This window comes from Urocampus carinirostris, chromosome 1 (genome assembly GCF_059441175.1).
Source record: "Urocampus carinirostris isolate Australia breed hairy pipefish chromosome 1, RoL_Ucar_1.0, whole genome shotgun sequence".
Lineage (NCBI taxonomy): Eukaryota > Metazoa > Chordata > Actinopteri > Syngnathiformes > Syngnathidae > Urocampus > Urocampus carinirostris.
In genome coordinates, this window is record NC_142349.1 from 24039266 (window position 1) to 24055103 (window position 15838).

The window sequence follows — 15838 nt, forward strand, 5'->3', positions numbered from 1 at the left end:
CGTAGATCTTCTAACACTGGGAACAGCCAAGAAAGTGGAAAACAAGCAGAGCAGGGATGCTCCAGAGTTTTGTATTGCAGCTAAGTTTTCCAAGCAGGACTTCAAGCCCGAGAGCCTCGACAACATGTCACAATATATGACTTTGCTATGTTCGAGGTGACAACTTATATCCCTTCTAATTACAACCCGATACCAGTGAAAGAGCGAGAGTCAAACCTGTCATTTCCCACCCGTCAACTCGTACCAGATGATCTTCCGTCTCGTCTCACGGTTACATAGTTACACTCCTAGTTAAAAATGTAATATTTATTGTACACATTTTTACAGTATTGCAAAAGGGGTTTGTTTCATGTTTGTATTCCTATAGAAACAATATTTGTCTCACCTATCTTTTTAAATGTGTACACAGTTTGGGAAAAACGCTAGGGAGCACTCAGGCAGCACTCGAGAGCCGCATCTCGCTCCTGCCCCAGTGTCACCTGTTCGAGTCAGCAACAAACACATTTTACATTTTCTGAAAACATTGATTATGTAGCTTTCAAAATTTGTTGTCTACATGATGCCCCACTGTTCTAATATTGGACGGCTTTTTAAAATAAAATCAAACGATGCCTGTGTGGGGATTCCACTTTGATTATTTTTACATTCTTTTACATCCCAAATTTAGGTAAAAAATCCACTTTAAAGCGAGTAGAGAGAACGTGTCTATTTGTCGCCACGCGCGTGTGTGTTGGCGTGCGCGTTTGGATGGCGCGGTTGTAAAGACGCCCTCCAATCGCGCGCCTTGCTCGCATCAGTGGGCGTTTCTTGCGTGCACTAGCTATCATTTTTACGCGAGTCGGACTTGCAGAACCTAAAGGAACACCTCTAACCACGTTGCAGACTATCATTTAAGTTATATTTTTTCATTTGGCCCACAAGAGTGATTTTTTTTTATGGGTGGGGTGATGCGTGCAATGCATAGCTAGAAGACTCGTCCACGCGTGGCAGGCTATTACCGCGTGGCTCAGAATTTCAACGACTCAACGCATATTTAAAAGTCTGCCTATTGCCTTTTTTAAACTCGGATCTGACTTCTTTAAAAGAATCATCACTCCTATCAAGTTTGATTATGACGGAGATCCAGGAGATGGAAACTGACTCTCAGCTCCAACTGAAGAGCCAACCGCTTCCTTCCAAGGTAAATCAACACACTCAGACAAACACGAGAAAATTGATGTATTTTATACACAAACACTTAATGAAAAATCCCTACTACTTATGTCACTTTTGTCCTTTTCCTTATATGTGCTATAACTTCTACAGAATGATAATGATTTCTCTTCTCCCCGGTTTGTATGTGCGCGGGAGGGAGGATGTGCGCGCGCGTCTTACCTGTTCGGTGTTCTTCCACCTGTTTCTCAATTATGTAAGAGGTCAGTGATGACATCACAGATCTGGCTACTGCATTTATAAACGAGAATCGCACATAGCAATCAGGGTGTGTGTTGCCCTTTGGAATATTGAATTGTACTGATGGATGCTAATGTGTTTTAAATCGCCCATCCTACCCCCCAATTAGAGGTAAGATCGGGCCCAAAAAAAGCACCCGAGCCCGACGCAGGCCCGAGGGGTATTAAACCCGACCCGGACCGAGCCCGACTAATTAACTGGATTTGCTGGCCCGGCCCGAGGGGGGCCGAAATTACATATTTTATTTATAAGGAGGGGTGATTTATGATAACAAATTAAACTCTGCCTTTTGTTACAACATCTAGGCCTAAGTTAAATAAAACTGTATAAACATTTACATCATTTTTTGAGGTAGCGAAAACATTTAAGGGCGTCCGTCATTTTGACGACTTGATCATTGGGCCATAATCCACAGCAGCAGTAGTAGTACGTCCTTAAGATTTTAGCGCGGCACTATCATTGAGGGGGTGTTGACGTGTTGTGCCCTTTTCCGACTCCTATGCAAATCCCCCCCCCCCTGTTCGTATTCTATATAAAACGCTTATTAAAACAATAAAGCGAGCTAATTATAATAATTGGGAGATCCTAGTCTATATAACGCGTTTATTTAAACAATAAAGCGTGATTTTATTCTGCAAATTGCGTTTTTTAACGCGGATGAAAATGTCACCAACGTCAATGTACACTTCCGACAAAAGCGATCGTATTCTATATAAAACGCTTATTAAAACTCTTACCAGAGTGCGTTTTCCTCGTCAGTTCTCCTCTCTTGAGTTTATCCTTAACTTCTTGTTGGTCCGACTCCATATCGGGGATACCAGGCCAAAATCACGCGAATTTGCGGAGGGGAAGATTATTAAGAGGACAGCATTCACGTCACGTCACGTGCACAGAGCATGCTCTGGCTCCGTTAAAAGCAATTACAGCTCCTTCTCCGTTTTATCCAAATTATTTATTTTATAACAAGTATTCCTTGGTCTAGTATCCATACATAGTTTAAGTATATATTTTTAATGAACATATATTTATAATTATTAATTAATTAAAAAAAAAAAAAAAAAAAAAAAAAAAAAAAAAAAAAAAAAAGCAGGACCGAACCCGACCCGACCCGACCGTATGACTGACATTTCAGGCCCGACCCGGCCCGAAATTGCCTCGGGTTCGGGTTCGGGTTCGGGCTCGGGCCATGAATCTTAGCTCTACCCCCAATCACACACAAAGCTTGCATACAGTGTACGGGGGTTTAAATCCTGGTCGGGTCGCTCATGAAGCTAGTAAGGGTCCTTAGCCAAGACCGCTCATGATATGCCTGCCTACATCCAGCCTGGAGAGGTTTGGGTGCCGCCAGGCTGTACTTGCCCAAGGCCCATGACAGAAAGTGGTGCCCCGACGACCTAAGCGGTAAAAGGATCCTTAGAAAATATTTTATTTATTGTTATCATTTTCAAAAAGATAATTCCAATACCGTATTGTCGTGATTAGCACTAATGTATCTTTGGTTCCAAGTGACTTGGTCTCTCACCATCTGCTGCTGTGCGCTGAAAAAAGCCCTTACACAACACGACTAACTGATCTGCATCACAGACTTGGTCCTCGTACTCATAAGCAAGGTCCAAATCGATGGGCAGATAGATGAAGGCCCTCGCTGTGTCCACTCCAGTGATCTGCATCCAATAGATTTTCTCTTTTAGCTTTTGGCCTTGGCCGTACTGATATACTGTACATCGTTTTCTCGAGTGCCCTTTCAATGCCACGCAGTATTGGTGTTCTCACTTACGTTTATGATTGCAGTGCAATGTGGAATAAGCATCAGCAAAACTAGGCATTAAAAGCTAAAGTAGAAATGTCAACTGAGTTTGTCTCTGGGGCCGCCGCCGGATCGAGAAGTTGTCTTGAATCGGACTGGACTCCAAATTTTTAAGCTTAATTTTTCAGTATTATGCATTTTCATTCAATTTACATTCATAAACTACCCCACATATTATAATCCTGAATGACAAAGGTTATTTTTCAAACACAACACATTTACAGTACATACTTACTCCTTAGAGAAAAGAAATGTAACACATTTTCAAGTTTAAATAACAACTAAAAAACTTTTGATTCGAGACTAGTATTTTAGTCTGCGGCTGCTTTATTTTGAAGCAAAAAGTTTTTGTGTGCGGGTAAACCAATCCAACGATTACATTCTATCTTCGTTTTGGTAAAAGTTAGCTACCCTCAGTTTTAAACGAGCATATGTTTTTTTAAATTAAATATTCAGGAGACGGATTGTGTTTCTCGGGTAAAAATAGGGTCAAAAGGTTGGCATATATGCATTTATTCGCAAACAATGAGGAGAAACATTCATGTTTGGCCTTGAATATGTTAACTGGTTTATTTTGACAGTTAGGTGAATGAGGTTTTACACTTGAACCAACTCACCACATGATACAAGCATTTATTTAGAAAATATAATTTTTAAAATGAATGACCTACAGACTCACTTCTCTTTTTGTCATACTAAGACATTTATTTCGGGCAGGATTAAATCATCCAACTTGTCATATACAGCCCATGGGTCGTATATTTGACACCCCTAAACTAAAGAAAAATAAATGCATCTAAGGATTTTTTCCCGTTTGTAACAGATAAATTGATTTTATAAATCCTAAAAATCAATGAGTAAATGTTTTTGGGTACTGAACATTTTTTAAACTTTACTCAATTGTTAAGTACAAAAAATAGTTATCGATAAGTACTGTTGGTTATGTCTATAGAAGGGGTATTGAGTCTGCTATCAACATCAATGGTAGCTTGAGTGTTGAGTATTGTGTCGGTTTTAAGGAAGGGTCACCAACCTTTTGAAGCTGAAAGCTACTTTTTGTTTCTGATTAGGACGAAGGGCTACCATTTTAATATGTATTTCTAAAATAACAATTGATCATTATATGACTATGTTGTTGTAATGTTATAACCGGGTTGCAATGTTTATAGGTAATGTTAAAAAAGTGTTAGTCAACCACTAAAACATCGTGCCAGTAAGAAATCAAATTGTCTAGTAAATCACAATGACCCATCAGTGGGGAGCGATTTTCAGAACCTGGCCGCGGGCTACTCAGGTGTTCTTAAGCGGTTACCTAATGTCTGCAAGCACCACTTTGGAGACCCCTTTTTCGTAGGGTACATCGTATTATATAGCGCCTCATAAATGTCAAAAACTTCATTGATCGGCTTTCTCTCTTGCTGTGTTTGTCTTTCCGTCTGTCACTCGGATGATATGTGCAGTGTCACGTTAGCCTACTTTCTTAACACTCTTACTTCACTAAAGAGAGCAAACTGCCAATTATGATAATGGATCAATCTTGTGAAGTTCCAAATGATATTTAACTTCACAAGTATCTTAATATGCTTCCATTCACTCAACACCTGCCAATATATGCTGTGTTTAAATGCACCAAGATCACAGAGAGCATAGCCGTTATTACCATCAATCGCTGAAATCCAGCAGGGGCGCAGTCGACACGCTTTTGCTGATAACTATCAGATGTCAAGAGAGGATTAGCCAAACTGGCTTTTCCCTTCTCTCTCCCGCCGCGAGTGCGTTGCCAAGGCTGGCAGATGAGGGTGACCGATCGCTCATTTTTGTTATTTTAGTTTATTGTTGGAATACAATAGAAGCGACTCACGCTGCCGTTTATAGCCCTGTGCTCGTCTTAAGCCAGTGCTTGATTTTGCCTGTCACTTCCTCATTGGATGCTGGTAGAGCTCAAGACAAAAAAAACAGTATCTGAGTTTTAAAGACTTTAAATGTGATCTTGAATTTTATACAATGTAAATGGTCTGCATTTATATTGCGCATTTCAAGTCAATGAAGACCTCCCAAAGCTCTTTACAATATGCCTTACACTTTTCCCTTTTACACACTATCTAACTGATAGGAGCATCAGCCATGCAAGGCAACTACCTGCTCTCTGGGGCAATAGGGATTCAGTGTCTTGCCCCGGACACTTTGACATATAACATGGAGGGGCCGGGAATTGATCCTGCGGCATCTTGATCCTAAGACGAGAGCTCTACCTCCTGAGCTAATGCTAATACCTTAACTTCAGTAGGTTTCTTGGAAACCGCTTTGGGTGATATCTAGGATTTCTGAACTGATGCAAGTAACTACAGGGTAGTATCGATTGATACTGATCTGGTACTGATGCTTTTTGCTTGGAAATCTCATGATCGTTGAACCCTTAGCCCCTTGTGTTTGTTTATAATTATGATAAAATCAGCCTAAAATTGTCTATTTTTATTAAATAACTACAAAGCAAATTTTAACTGTGTAAAAATTAAATATGAATATTTCTAGTACAACTGTTTGAACAAAATTCAAGAGAATACTCTATAACCACCTACCTCTTCAGACTTTCCTATCCATTTGTAACTGCCTCACTTGCTCACCCCCCTTTTTAACTGCACTTTGTTTTATTTTTGTTCCTATTCCTTGTTTGTTTTGTTCTTGTTTTATTGTTGTTTGATGATCTGTGTGCAGGAACTTTAGGTGTCCCGAAAGGTTCCTTTAAACAAAAAAATAAATAAATAAATAAATAAATATATATATATATATATATATATATATATAAATATATATATATAATATATATATAATATATATATAATATATATATCTCATCTCATTAGCTACACTGCTTATCCTCAGTAGGGTCGCGGGGGTGGTGGAGCCCATCCCAGCAAACATCGGGCAGTGGACACCCTGAACTGGTTGCCAGCCAATCGCAGGGCATATATATATATATATATATATATATATATATATATATATATATATATATATGTACATTTATATATTATTAACAATGTCAACAAGACAACTAAAAGACCCTATTTTTCGACTACAAGGCGTGACCAACCCCCCTGCCCTAATTTGGTAGAGATTCTAGAGTACAAGTCCACCTTTATAGAGCTGAAAATACGGTAAATACATTTGCCAATGCATAATTACAACAAAATGCTTCGACATAAGGTAACCATTTATGATTAGTTTTGAAAACAGATTCCCTCAAATTTATATTCGATGAAATACACTATCTTCTTTTATAGTCTCATGCACCTCATAGTTTGATGTGCCTTGTATATGAAAGAAAATCTATCACAAGGGGGTGTTTTTGAAGGTCCGTCTTATAATCAGGTTTTCCTTATAGTCTGTAAAATATGGTAGCTTTCGTTGCACTATATTTATAAAATAAAATTAGCTGTTTAAATAAAGCGTAACCACAATTGGACTGGATTTGAAAATTCTAATGTATGTATAATCTCTGACTTGACTTAAAGACACACTAACAAGAATCTTATAGTCATAGGTAAAATGGGGGGACATTATCGTTCTTAAGGAAATAGTATCAATCCGATCCAAGTACTCGTTCAGTATCGATAATATCAATATTTGCATCGATCTGCCCCCTTATTGAAAATCACATGCTCTATTACCTTCTACAAAAAGAGCAGGGGAAGAGGACCACATTTATTTAGAGGGACACCTGATCCTTACTGATGGGTGGGTGAACGCCATTAAAAATGAAGCTTCATTGTCAAAAGTGCCAGATGTGATGAAACAAGGCTTGGCAGGAAAGTGTTTGATTCAGTGTGGTTGCGCTCTGTTATCATGGAAATGAGCTCAAAGCTCCTTCTTGAGATCGCAAAGCTGTGGAGATAGCGGCCTAGTTAGAGCGTGAAAGATTGTATCCCCCAAATTACACTGCTCTTCTCTTCCTTGAGATGCTTTGAAGTCTTTTTTTCAGGTCCTCACAGTAGAATAGGATTTGAAAGGTGGCTCACTATCTGCAAATACGATTTGGTTTTGTGATACTGTGTTCATAGATAAATCGGGGGAAAAAAGCCAGGGTCAATATTACTTAAATATTGCTAACTTTTGGTGTAACAGACAATCAAACTCCAGCTAATACCACTTTAATAGGCTCTAGTATCAATTTACAAGAACAACAGACAGAAATTAGAATAGGACTTAAAGGTAGGTTTAGTCATTTGAGTTGAAAGTAGAATACGGTAATGCCTCGGTTATCGCGGTTAATGGGGACCGTAACCCGCCGAAAAAAGTGAAAACGCCAACTAGCGACGCCCCTTTATCAAAGACCCCAAGGGTCAGACTTACCTCGAGAGGGCATCCTTACCGACTGAGTATATGATTGTAACAAAATAAAAACTATAGATCTACAAATAAAAACACGAAAGACAGAATTGCAGATGAATGAATAGTCTTTACTTTCATTATAAACAAAGTACAACAAAATTAGAGGGCTATTGAGAGAGCGGCTGGTTAGCTGCATGCTAGCATCAGGTATCTTCAAATTGACCTAGGTCTCTGCGATGATAAACATACAATTGTCTTGAATGTAGTAATTTCCCGCAAGTTGTACCTCCAAGTTGTATGTTGCTGGTGTTGGTGAGATACAGCCGAGGCAGAGGGGGTTTTATGAGAGTTGTTACGTAGCCTCCCAATGCTGACTCAGACACAGCACCCGCTGGTGATCAACCCGCTCGTGATCACCATTTCGTTGCGCTCCTCTTCACTTAGAATCAAGTCAAGTCATGTTTATTTGTATAGCCTTTAATCACAAAGAGTCTCAAAGGGCTGCACAGATCAAAGACTATTGCAAACTACAGACTATTATTACAACATCCCCTGATCTGAAACCTACATGAGGGCAAATAATACACATATTATCAACACAAAATATAGGTTATTCATATGCTATAGAGTAGAAATGTGTTTTAAGCTTATATTTAAACTTTTCCACTGAGGTTGCAGATCGAATCTCAGGGGGAGGAGCATTCCACAGTACGGGGCCCGGATGGAGAACGCTCTCTCTTGGCTCTTGGGATCACCAGTAGACCAGCGTTTTCTGAGCGAAGGCTCCGTACCGGAACGTAGGGGGAAATTAAATGAGTCTTATCTAACTGATGAGTTTTTGATATAATGAGCCACTAAAAGCTAGCTGTTGGTGTGCTTCACAGTTTGGGTGGACACATTGACTTGTGTGCCCACCCTGCTGTTTAACTGACAGCATACACCAGCCTATCACAGTCTTGCAATTCCACCAATGAAGCCCTTCCTAACCTGCCCCATTATCACATTTTCTGTATGCGGTCTGCTGAACGCAATGCACAATACAATGACAATAAAGACAATTCAATTCAGAATACGATAGCCCTAGCGCGAAGTAGCGAGGAATTACTGTATTTTATCCATTAAGTATATGTTAACAATGCCCAACTAAGCTCAAAGGGACCTTGTGCTTTATTTTACCCAGTGCCTATCTACTTTGAGCTTACTTTTGGCAAAGCTGGTTGGGGCGGAACACAGAAGGATTTGGGGTTCGGGGGTGGTTTGCTGACGAGTGACATCTTGCTCATCCCCGCAATTTTTCTTTTGCTTCTATTTGTTAGTGGTGCATGAAAATATTGAAAGTACTCAAAGGCCTGCTTCAAGTAAAGTCCAAACGCCAACACAAACCCCAAGAAAGAAGAGTTTATACTTGCGCGTCTCAGAAAATACACGTACATGCATCATGAAGGAGCTGACTCAGGCTTTAATGATGACACAAGCCAGGAGATGGGGGCAGTGAGTAAACAATTTCCAAATTCCGTACAGCTCTTTTAACAAAGTCAAGGCATGGTTTGATAGAAACAAACTATTGTTAAATGTATCAAAAACAAAGGTTATGGAATTTGGGAAATACAAATAAACATTGAAATACAAATAAAGATGGGCAATGCTCAAATAAAAAAGTGATACTGAGCCATACTATTAGTGGAATGCCTCACATAAACGGTGTACATTCCAAATTAGCAAAGGACTTTGCAGTGATGAGAAGATAGATATATTTCACTAGAAAACCCTTCATATACTGTATTGTTCACTCATTTTACCCGCTTTAAGTTATTGTATAGAGATTTAAACACAAAATAAATATTTTAGGATTGTGCATTATGTTGGTTACAAAGAACATACATACAAACTGGTTTATTGAAACTTAATGATATGCTAAAACCTAAATCTCTACCATTAGTGTATAAACTCCGAACAAATATTCTACACTTGTTTCCCACACAACAGACATTTCAATCCAAGGGGAAATCTATCACCCCAAAGTCCAATATTGAAGGGCCATTGTGCCACTTGGAGAGGTATAGTATTCATTAATGGAATGATTTAGAGGTCAATCTTGAGAATGTCCCTGATTTATATGAATCTAAAAAGTGTATGCTGTGAGTAGTTTTGACAAGTGTGTAAAAGAAAACCAGCCTTTTGCGTCATTTGATGACGCAATTTGATGAGACCTTCTTTCAATATGGTCTCATATATCAGGCAGAGAGCTGCACACTGAACATTTAACATAAAATTACATCTGCTGTATGGCGCATTGATTGGCTTCGCGCGTATGAAAATAATAGGCTTTTACGGGAGTCTGCAGTGTATTTTGTGTCGATGATGTTACTATTGATTGACAGCAACTGCATAACTCTGCGTGGCGGTCCGCGGGGGGTCTTTGGTGGCCAACTTGATGGAGCTTAATACGTTTCATCTGAGATTTCAAATTGATAGTTCACATCATACGCCCTCCACTGATAGAGCGGCTGGTGAAACAGGAGCCTTGAGGAAGATTCTTTTCTTTCCGGCTTGCCATTGATTTGATTAATCATAATCGAGAAATGCACTCCAGCTCTTCAGTCATTAATCTGAATTGGCAGACGCAGGCACGATGCTGTAAAAAGCAACAAAGCCTTGACATCAGCTACGGCTAAAACATTAGGAACAGACATTTTAATTACACGATGGTTAATAGGAAGCTCTTCATTTGCTGCAAACATGTTCGTGTAACAAAATCTATTTGTGGTGGAAATGTAATGTTTTGGAGGTGATGGAAGGATTTGCGGGAAGCAGGCAGGGGTGCTCAAAGAGAGGGATGATATTTAATATCAAATGGAGGCGACAAACAAACCAAGGTTCACAAACAACAAAGTCTCCAAACCTATAACAAAGAATCGTAACTGGAAAATGCAAGGAATAAAGTAATACACCGACACATGGGCACTAAGCCACTTACAATGTCAGAACAAGAAAATAAGAACCGACAGTAAATCAACCAAGTGAGGCTGTAGAATTGAAATGCCCCAACGACATGTGCTGTCCAAAATATCCTTATAAAGTGTGAGTAAAATTAGGGACCGGTGTGTGGATATCGGACACATCGGTGCCCAGTTCCAAATCTACTTAGCGCCTCACAGAAAAAAAAAATCGGTTAAACAACAATTCATCAATCAGGAATTAATCGACAACTCTTTTTATACTACATTTTTTACATGCCTTTTATATCAAAATTCTTCTTCCTCTGGGCTGTCCCCACCCTAAACAGGTGTGCAAAACTGTGAAAATATGCATGTCATGACTTATTTGAGAATGTTTTCTTACTACGAAATGTGTTTGCACCGTGTAGAAGTATGGATGTTTATAAGTGCCTATGGACATGGTTCAGAAAGACGTGCTGAAGAGAGAGAGGAGTTCTGGAAGGATTTGTCCGAATGTGGCAAGTACAAAAGAAGGGTGGAAAGTGGTAATACTAGGTGACCTGAATGCTAAAGTGGGTGATAAAACGGTTGAAAATGTGATTGGTAGATATGAAGTACCAGGAAGAAATGAGAGTGGGAAGAAATTGATTGAGTTATGTGTGGAAAATGAGTTTGTGATTGCAAATACGTTGTTTAAAAAGAGGGACCTGAATAAGTATACCTTTGTTAGAGTGGATGGAGGTGAGATGGTGGACAGAGCACTGATGGATTATGTGGTGGTTAGGACAGGGATGTTAAGTAGATTGTTGGATGGGCATGTTTACAGAGGTGAAATGAGTGGTATGTCTGACCATTTTTATGTGGAAGGAAAACTGAGAATAGATGGATCGTGGAGGGCTAGTCATAAGAAGAGTGTGAGGGAAGAGGTGAAAATGTCAGAGTGGAATGAGGCAGAAAAGGAAAGAGAGTTTAAAGATAGGATAGGGGAAGAGTATGAACGGATTAGTAGAAGAAAAGTGGAGAGTGTGGGAATAGAATGGGAGTGGTTTAAAGAGGCAGTGTTAAGGAGTGCGAAAGAAGTGTGTGGAATGAGAAAAGTTGGTCGAGGTTTTAGGAAAGGAAGTGAATGGTGGAATTATGAGGTCTCAGAGGCAGTGACAGAGAAGAGACGTGCCTTTGAGGAGTGGCTGCAAGATAAGAGTGGTGATGCATATGAAAGGTATAAAGTGAAGGAAAGGTTGGTAAACACAAATGATGAATGGTATCGAAAGATAGGAGTGAACTTTGAGGAAAGGAGAAAAGTGTTCTGGAAAGAAGTGAAAAGAGTAAGAAAGAGCCAGTCTGGAAAGGAAGAGAAAGTGAAAGATAAAGCTTACAGCGTTATTGTTACAGTGTTAATGTTACTGTTTACCTGACTTGTTAACCTGAATGCCCATTTTGCACATCTGTTTAGCTACTCCTCTTGCACTATCGGCACTATGGTAAAATACTATACGTAGCCATAATACAATACAACTTTTACTTATATCTGTACATTCGAGGAAACTGTGCGGGTCAGATGTATCGACATTTCGTTCTGTATACACGTGTACTAGAATGACAATAAAGTAGATCTGAATCTGAATCTGAATCTGAATAAAGACGGTAGATTGATGGTTAGCGGTAGTGCAGTCAGGACGAGATGGGCAGAGTATGGTTGTGGCTTGTGGCTGATTCAGAGAAAACATTGAGAACGTTGGTAACGGAGTTTGGAGGAGTGTGTGATAGGTGTGAGTTATGTGTGAATGTTGGGAAGAGTAAGGTGATGAAGTGTTCACGTGATGGAGTGGGCATGACGTTAGAAATCAGGTTGAATGGACAGGTGCTGGAAGAAGTTGAAAGCTTTAGGTACTTGAGTTGTGATGTGGCTGCAGTTGGTGGAATGGAGTGCGAGGTATTGCACAGAGTGAATCAAGGAAGCAAGGTTTTGGGTGCTCTGAGGAGAGTGATGAGCAACAAGAGTATGAGTATGGATGTTAAGAGGGGACTGTATGAGAGTGTGATTGTGCCGACTGTGTTGTATGGTGCAGAGACTTGGAGCTTGAATGCTGATTTGGGAAGGAAATAAAATGTTTTTGAGAGACAGTGTTTGAGGAGTATGTTAGGAGTGACAAGATTGGATAGTTTGAGAAATTAAATTGTGAGAGACAGAACCGGAGTAGTCGTGGAACTGAGCAAGCGTGTGGATAAGAGAGTAGTCGGTTGGTTTGGACACATTGGAGAGGATGGATGAGGAGCGAATGTTGAAGAGGATCTACAGAGCAGAAGTAAATGGAAGGAGACCAAGAAGAAGGCCACGATCGACGTGGATGGATAGTGTTATGAGTGCACTGCAGAAAAGAGGTCTTAATATAATGCAAGCGAGAGATCTTGTTGTTTATAGGAATGAGTGGAGAGGTGTTGTGAAAGGAAAGTGGGATTGTGGACGCGTTCTTAAGGATGGGCTGGGCACTCGTGTGATGCGGCAGGGGTAAACCAGTGAAAGCTGTCGGGCATTGCTGTTGAACAGAAGAGTGTGTTGTGTCACCCTGCCCCGAGTGACATGGCCGCTTTTTTGTGTCCCGTTTCATCTGGAGGGAAAAAAGCATGACCAACTTGGGTGCCGAGGTGCTTAACTTGTTTGGGTGTTTGGGCATTTGGGTTGGCCATGGTCCAAAAATTTTTGCCTGTGTTTTTGCTACTTTTTCCCTTTTTTTATTTTCTTTATTTTTGTATGTGTTTGTCTTGCTCTTGGTCACCACTCTCGAGTAATATGACCAGGGTAGATAGATAGATGGATAAATATATTTCAATTTTAATATAAATTTAATGTAATTTTGACTTAATTTTTCTTGAGTGTTTGTCATTGCAGTCTACTTTTTCAAATTATTTATGGTTTATTTTGTGTTATGAATTTGTCATTAAAAAGGGTTATATAGCTTTTGGATGTTAATAACTTTTGCCTAACAACAGTAATTGGATTTACTTTGAAACATATTTTTCCCCATTTTCTGACACGTTGAGGGCATGAGCAGTTACTTACCAATAATTTGTGTTTTTCCACTAAAGTAATACAATTCCATAATCCTTTTGAGGGTATAGAGAATGAAATTTAACCACAGTAATCAAGTTCATCTGAATCACTGACAAATTAATCGAATATTAAAGTAATTGCTTGATGAAGACCAAAGACCTGATATCTAAATGACATTTACAGTATGATGTTCCTTGTAAAGGAGCATCAGTATCAAACGCCTGAAAGACACATGCAATCCTCGGATCGATGCAACCTCTTGAGGTTTTTCTTTTGTGAGTCTATTATCCAAGACTTTGTGTTGCAATCGAGGCTGCTTTTTGTCGATACCTGTGACACATGCCGCATTTTGATGTGACTTCACACCGCCACTCATCAGATGGTCTGTTTGTAAACGATAAAGCCCTTTTGATCACAATGGCACCCAGCGCTACCAACATAAACATCTTTTGCACGAATGAAGCCTGCCCACAGAACTTCTTAGAGGGAAACGTGTTTTTTAAAGAGCCTCTGTGGTTTGGCCCGTCGGCATTAAACCAAGTACAATAGTATGTTGACGTTACACCTTCAGGAAGGGAGACTGTAGAAAAAAGCATCACTTGCTTTTTCGTTTTTAGTGCTTCATTCTATGGCAGGGATGTCTAACGAATGGCCCGCAGGCCAGTTCAAGCCCACAGACGGATTTTATCCAGCTTGCGCGACAAAACTATGACCTGGATGCTCTGTACTGACACTGGATACTTGACAGTGAGTGCATGTTTTTCACCCCAGAAATAATCGGTCAAAAAGTATGTTCATGTGGAATGACATTCGAAGCTATAGCTTATGCCTTGCAACAAGAATAATTCTGGTGGTTCAGTGTTCACAACCACCCTTCTGACAGAATCCGGCTTGGCTATGAGAACTTGGCTGTAGCAATGTAGAACAAAGTTGAACCAGGCAGCAGGACCAACAGTAGTTGGTCCAAATCCAGCTTGTCCAGGATATCGTCATATTTACCTTCTGTGTGGACTGCACTGTGCACATATCAGCTCACCTTTAATTTAACATTCCGGACCCTCCGAGAGTGTATTTTCTACCGTGTACCCCCTGAGCTAAAATGAGTAAACACCCCTGTTCTATTAATATTTTGACATACAATGCATCCCAAGTGTTAATGTGTGGGAAACATCAATTTTTAAATGATATTTGTTTCAGTGTTGTTTTTGTTTTTTGACTACTCGGTGGAGAATCGTTATAGTGTGTACATTAGATGGCAATGTACATTTTCAATACAGTATTTTTTTAATATAGCATTGAGTAATATGTGAAAAGTAACTGTAATGTGACGGATGCTAAAAGATTTGATTTGTGGTTCCTCCCAAATGTGCATGTTCATTCAAGTAACAAGCTACAAACATGTCACTGGCCAAAAAAATGATGGGTGTAATAATCCAAGGGTTGCGTCCCAATTCAACTGAGCAACCGTTTTTAGCTGAGGTTGCTGGGCTTTTTTGTTGTTTTTATGATGTATGATTTTATTTGGAACTCATCAGTTAGTGCTTCCCCCGCGGTGCTCGTATCAAGAGCAGCATGAAACTGTAAAATTGTTACAATTCCCTCTTAAACGTCGGGTGGATTTTTCCTCTTAAATGTGCAGCATCATTGGCTTTTTGGGGGTATGAGTAAACAATTGCTATGGAGAAAAGTTTAGTCTTTCTTATGCAGAAAACATAAAATTACAGTCATTCAGTGGAATGTTTTCATCAATTCAATGCATTTGTCACACGTTTTTTGCTTTTGCTTTTACATTTGACCATTCCTTGAATTCAATAGGTTCCTTTTCTAATGCCGAGCCATGATTGATCCCATATACCGAAACCCCCCGAATATTAAACCCCCGTTTGAATAGAATAGAATAGAATATACCTTTATTGTCATTGTTACAAAATGGGTTAACATATTGTGACAACGAAATTGGGCATGACACTCCAGTTTTACACATTCACAGCGAGGTATGAGCCAAGAAGATAAAGGAACAGAGAAGATAAGGTTATAAAACAAGGGGGATAAGGCTATAGTTATAATTTACATGGTATTTACACAAGAAATGTCGGCATGTGGGATGTTACATACAGTGTTGTCGTGATACCGTTGGTATCGTAAGGGTTGTGCAATATTGCATTTGGTGCAAAGTCATCGTAGTGCAAAAAAATAGTCAGCATATGCATGGGTGTAATAATCCAAGGGTTGCTGTTCTAACCAGTGTTTCTGCAC

The 15838-nt window shown here is 39.6% G+C and overlaps 1 protein-coding gene across 3 annotated transcripts in view; it reads left to right on the forward strand.

The window, feature by feature from the left end:
- Positions 1-754: 754 nt before the first annotated feature.
- The window catches only part of LOC148374011 (SH3 and cysteine-rich domain-containing protein 2-like), a 47926-nt gene continuing 32842 nt past the window's right edge, over positions 755-15838 (forward strand). For all 3 annotated transcript variants that reach the window (XR_015849989.1, XM_088331201.1, XM_088331210.1), the window contains exon 1: positions 755-1180. Coding sequence is in view for 2 of the 3 variants with exons in the window: in XM_088331201.1 (XP_088187327.1) it covers positions 1112-1180 (69 nt within the window). In the remaining variant the exon portion in view is untranslated. The remainder of the gene's footprint in view (positions 1181-15838) is intronic.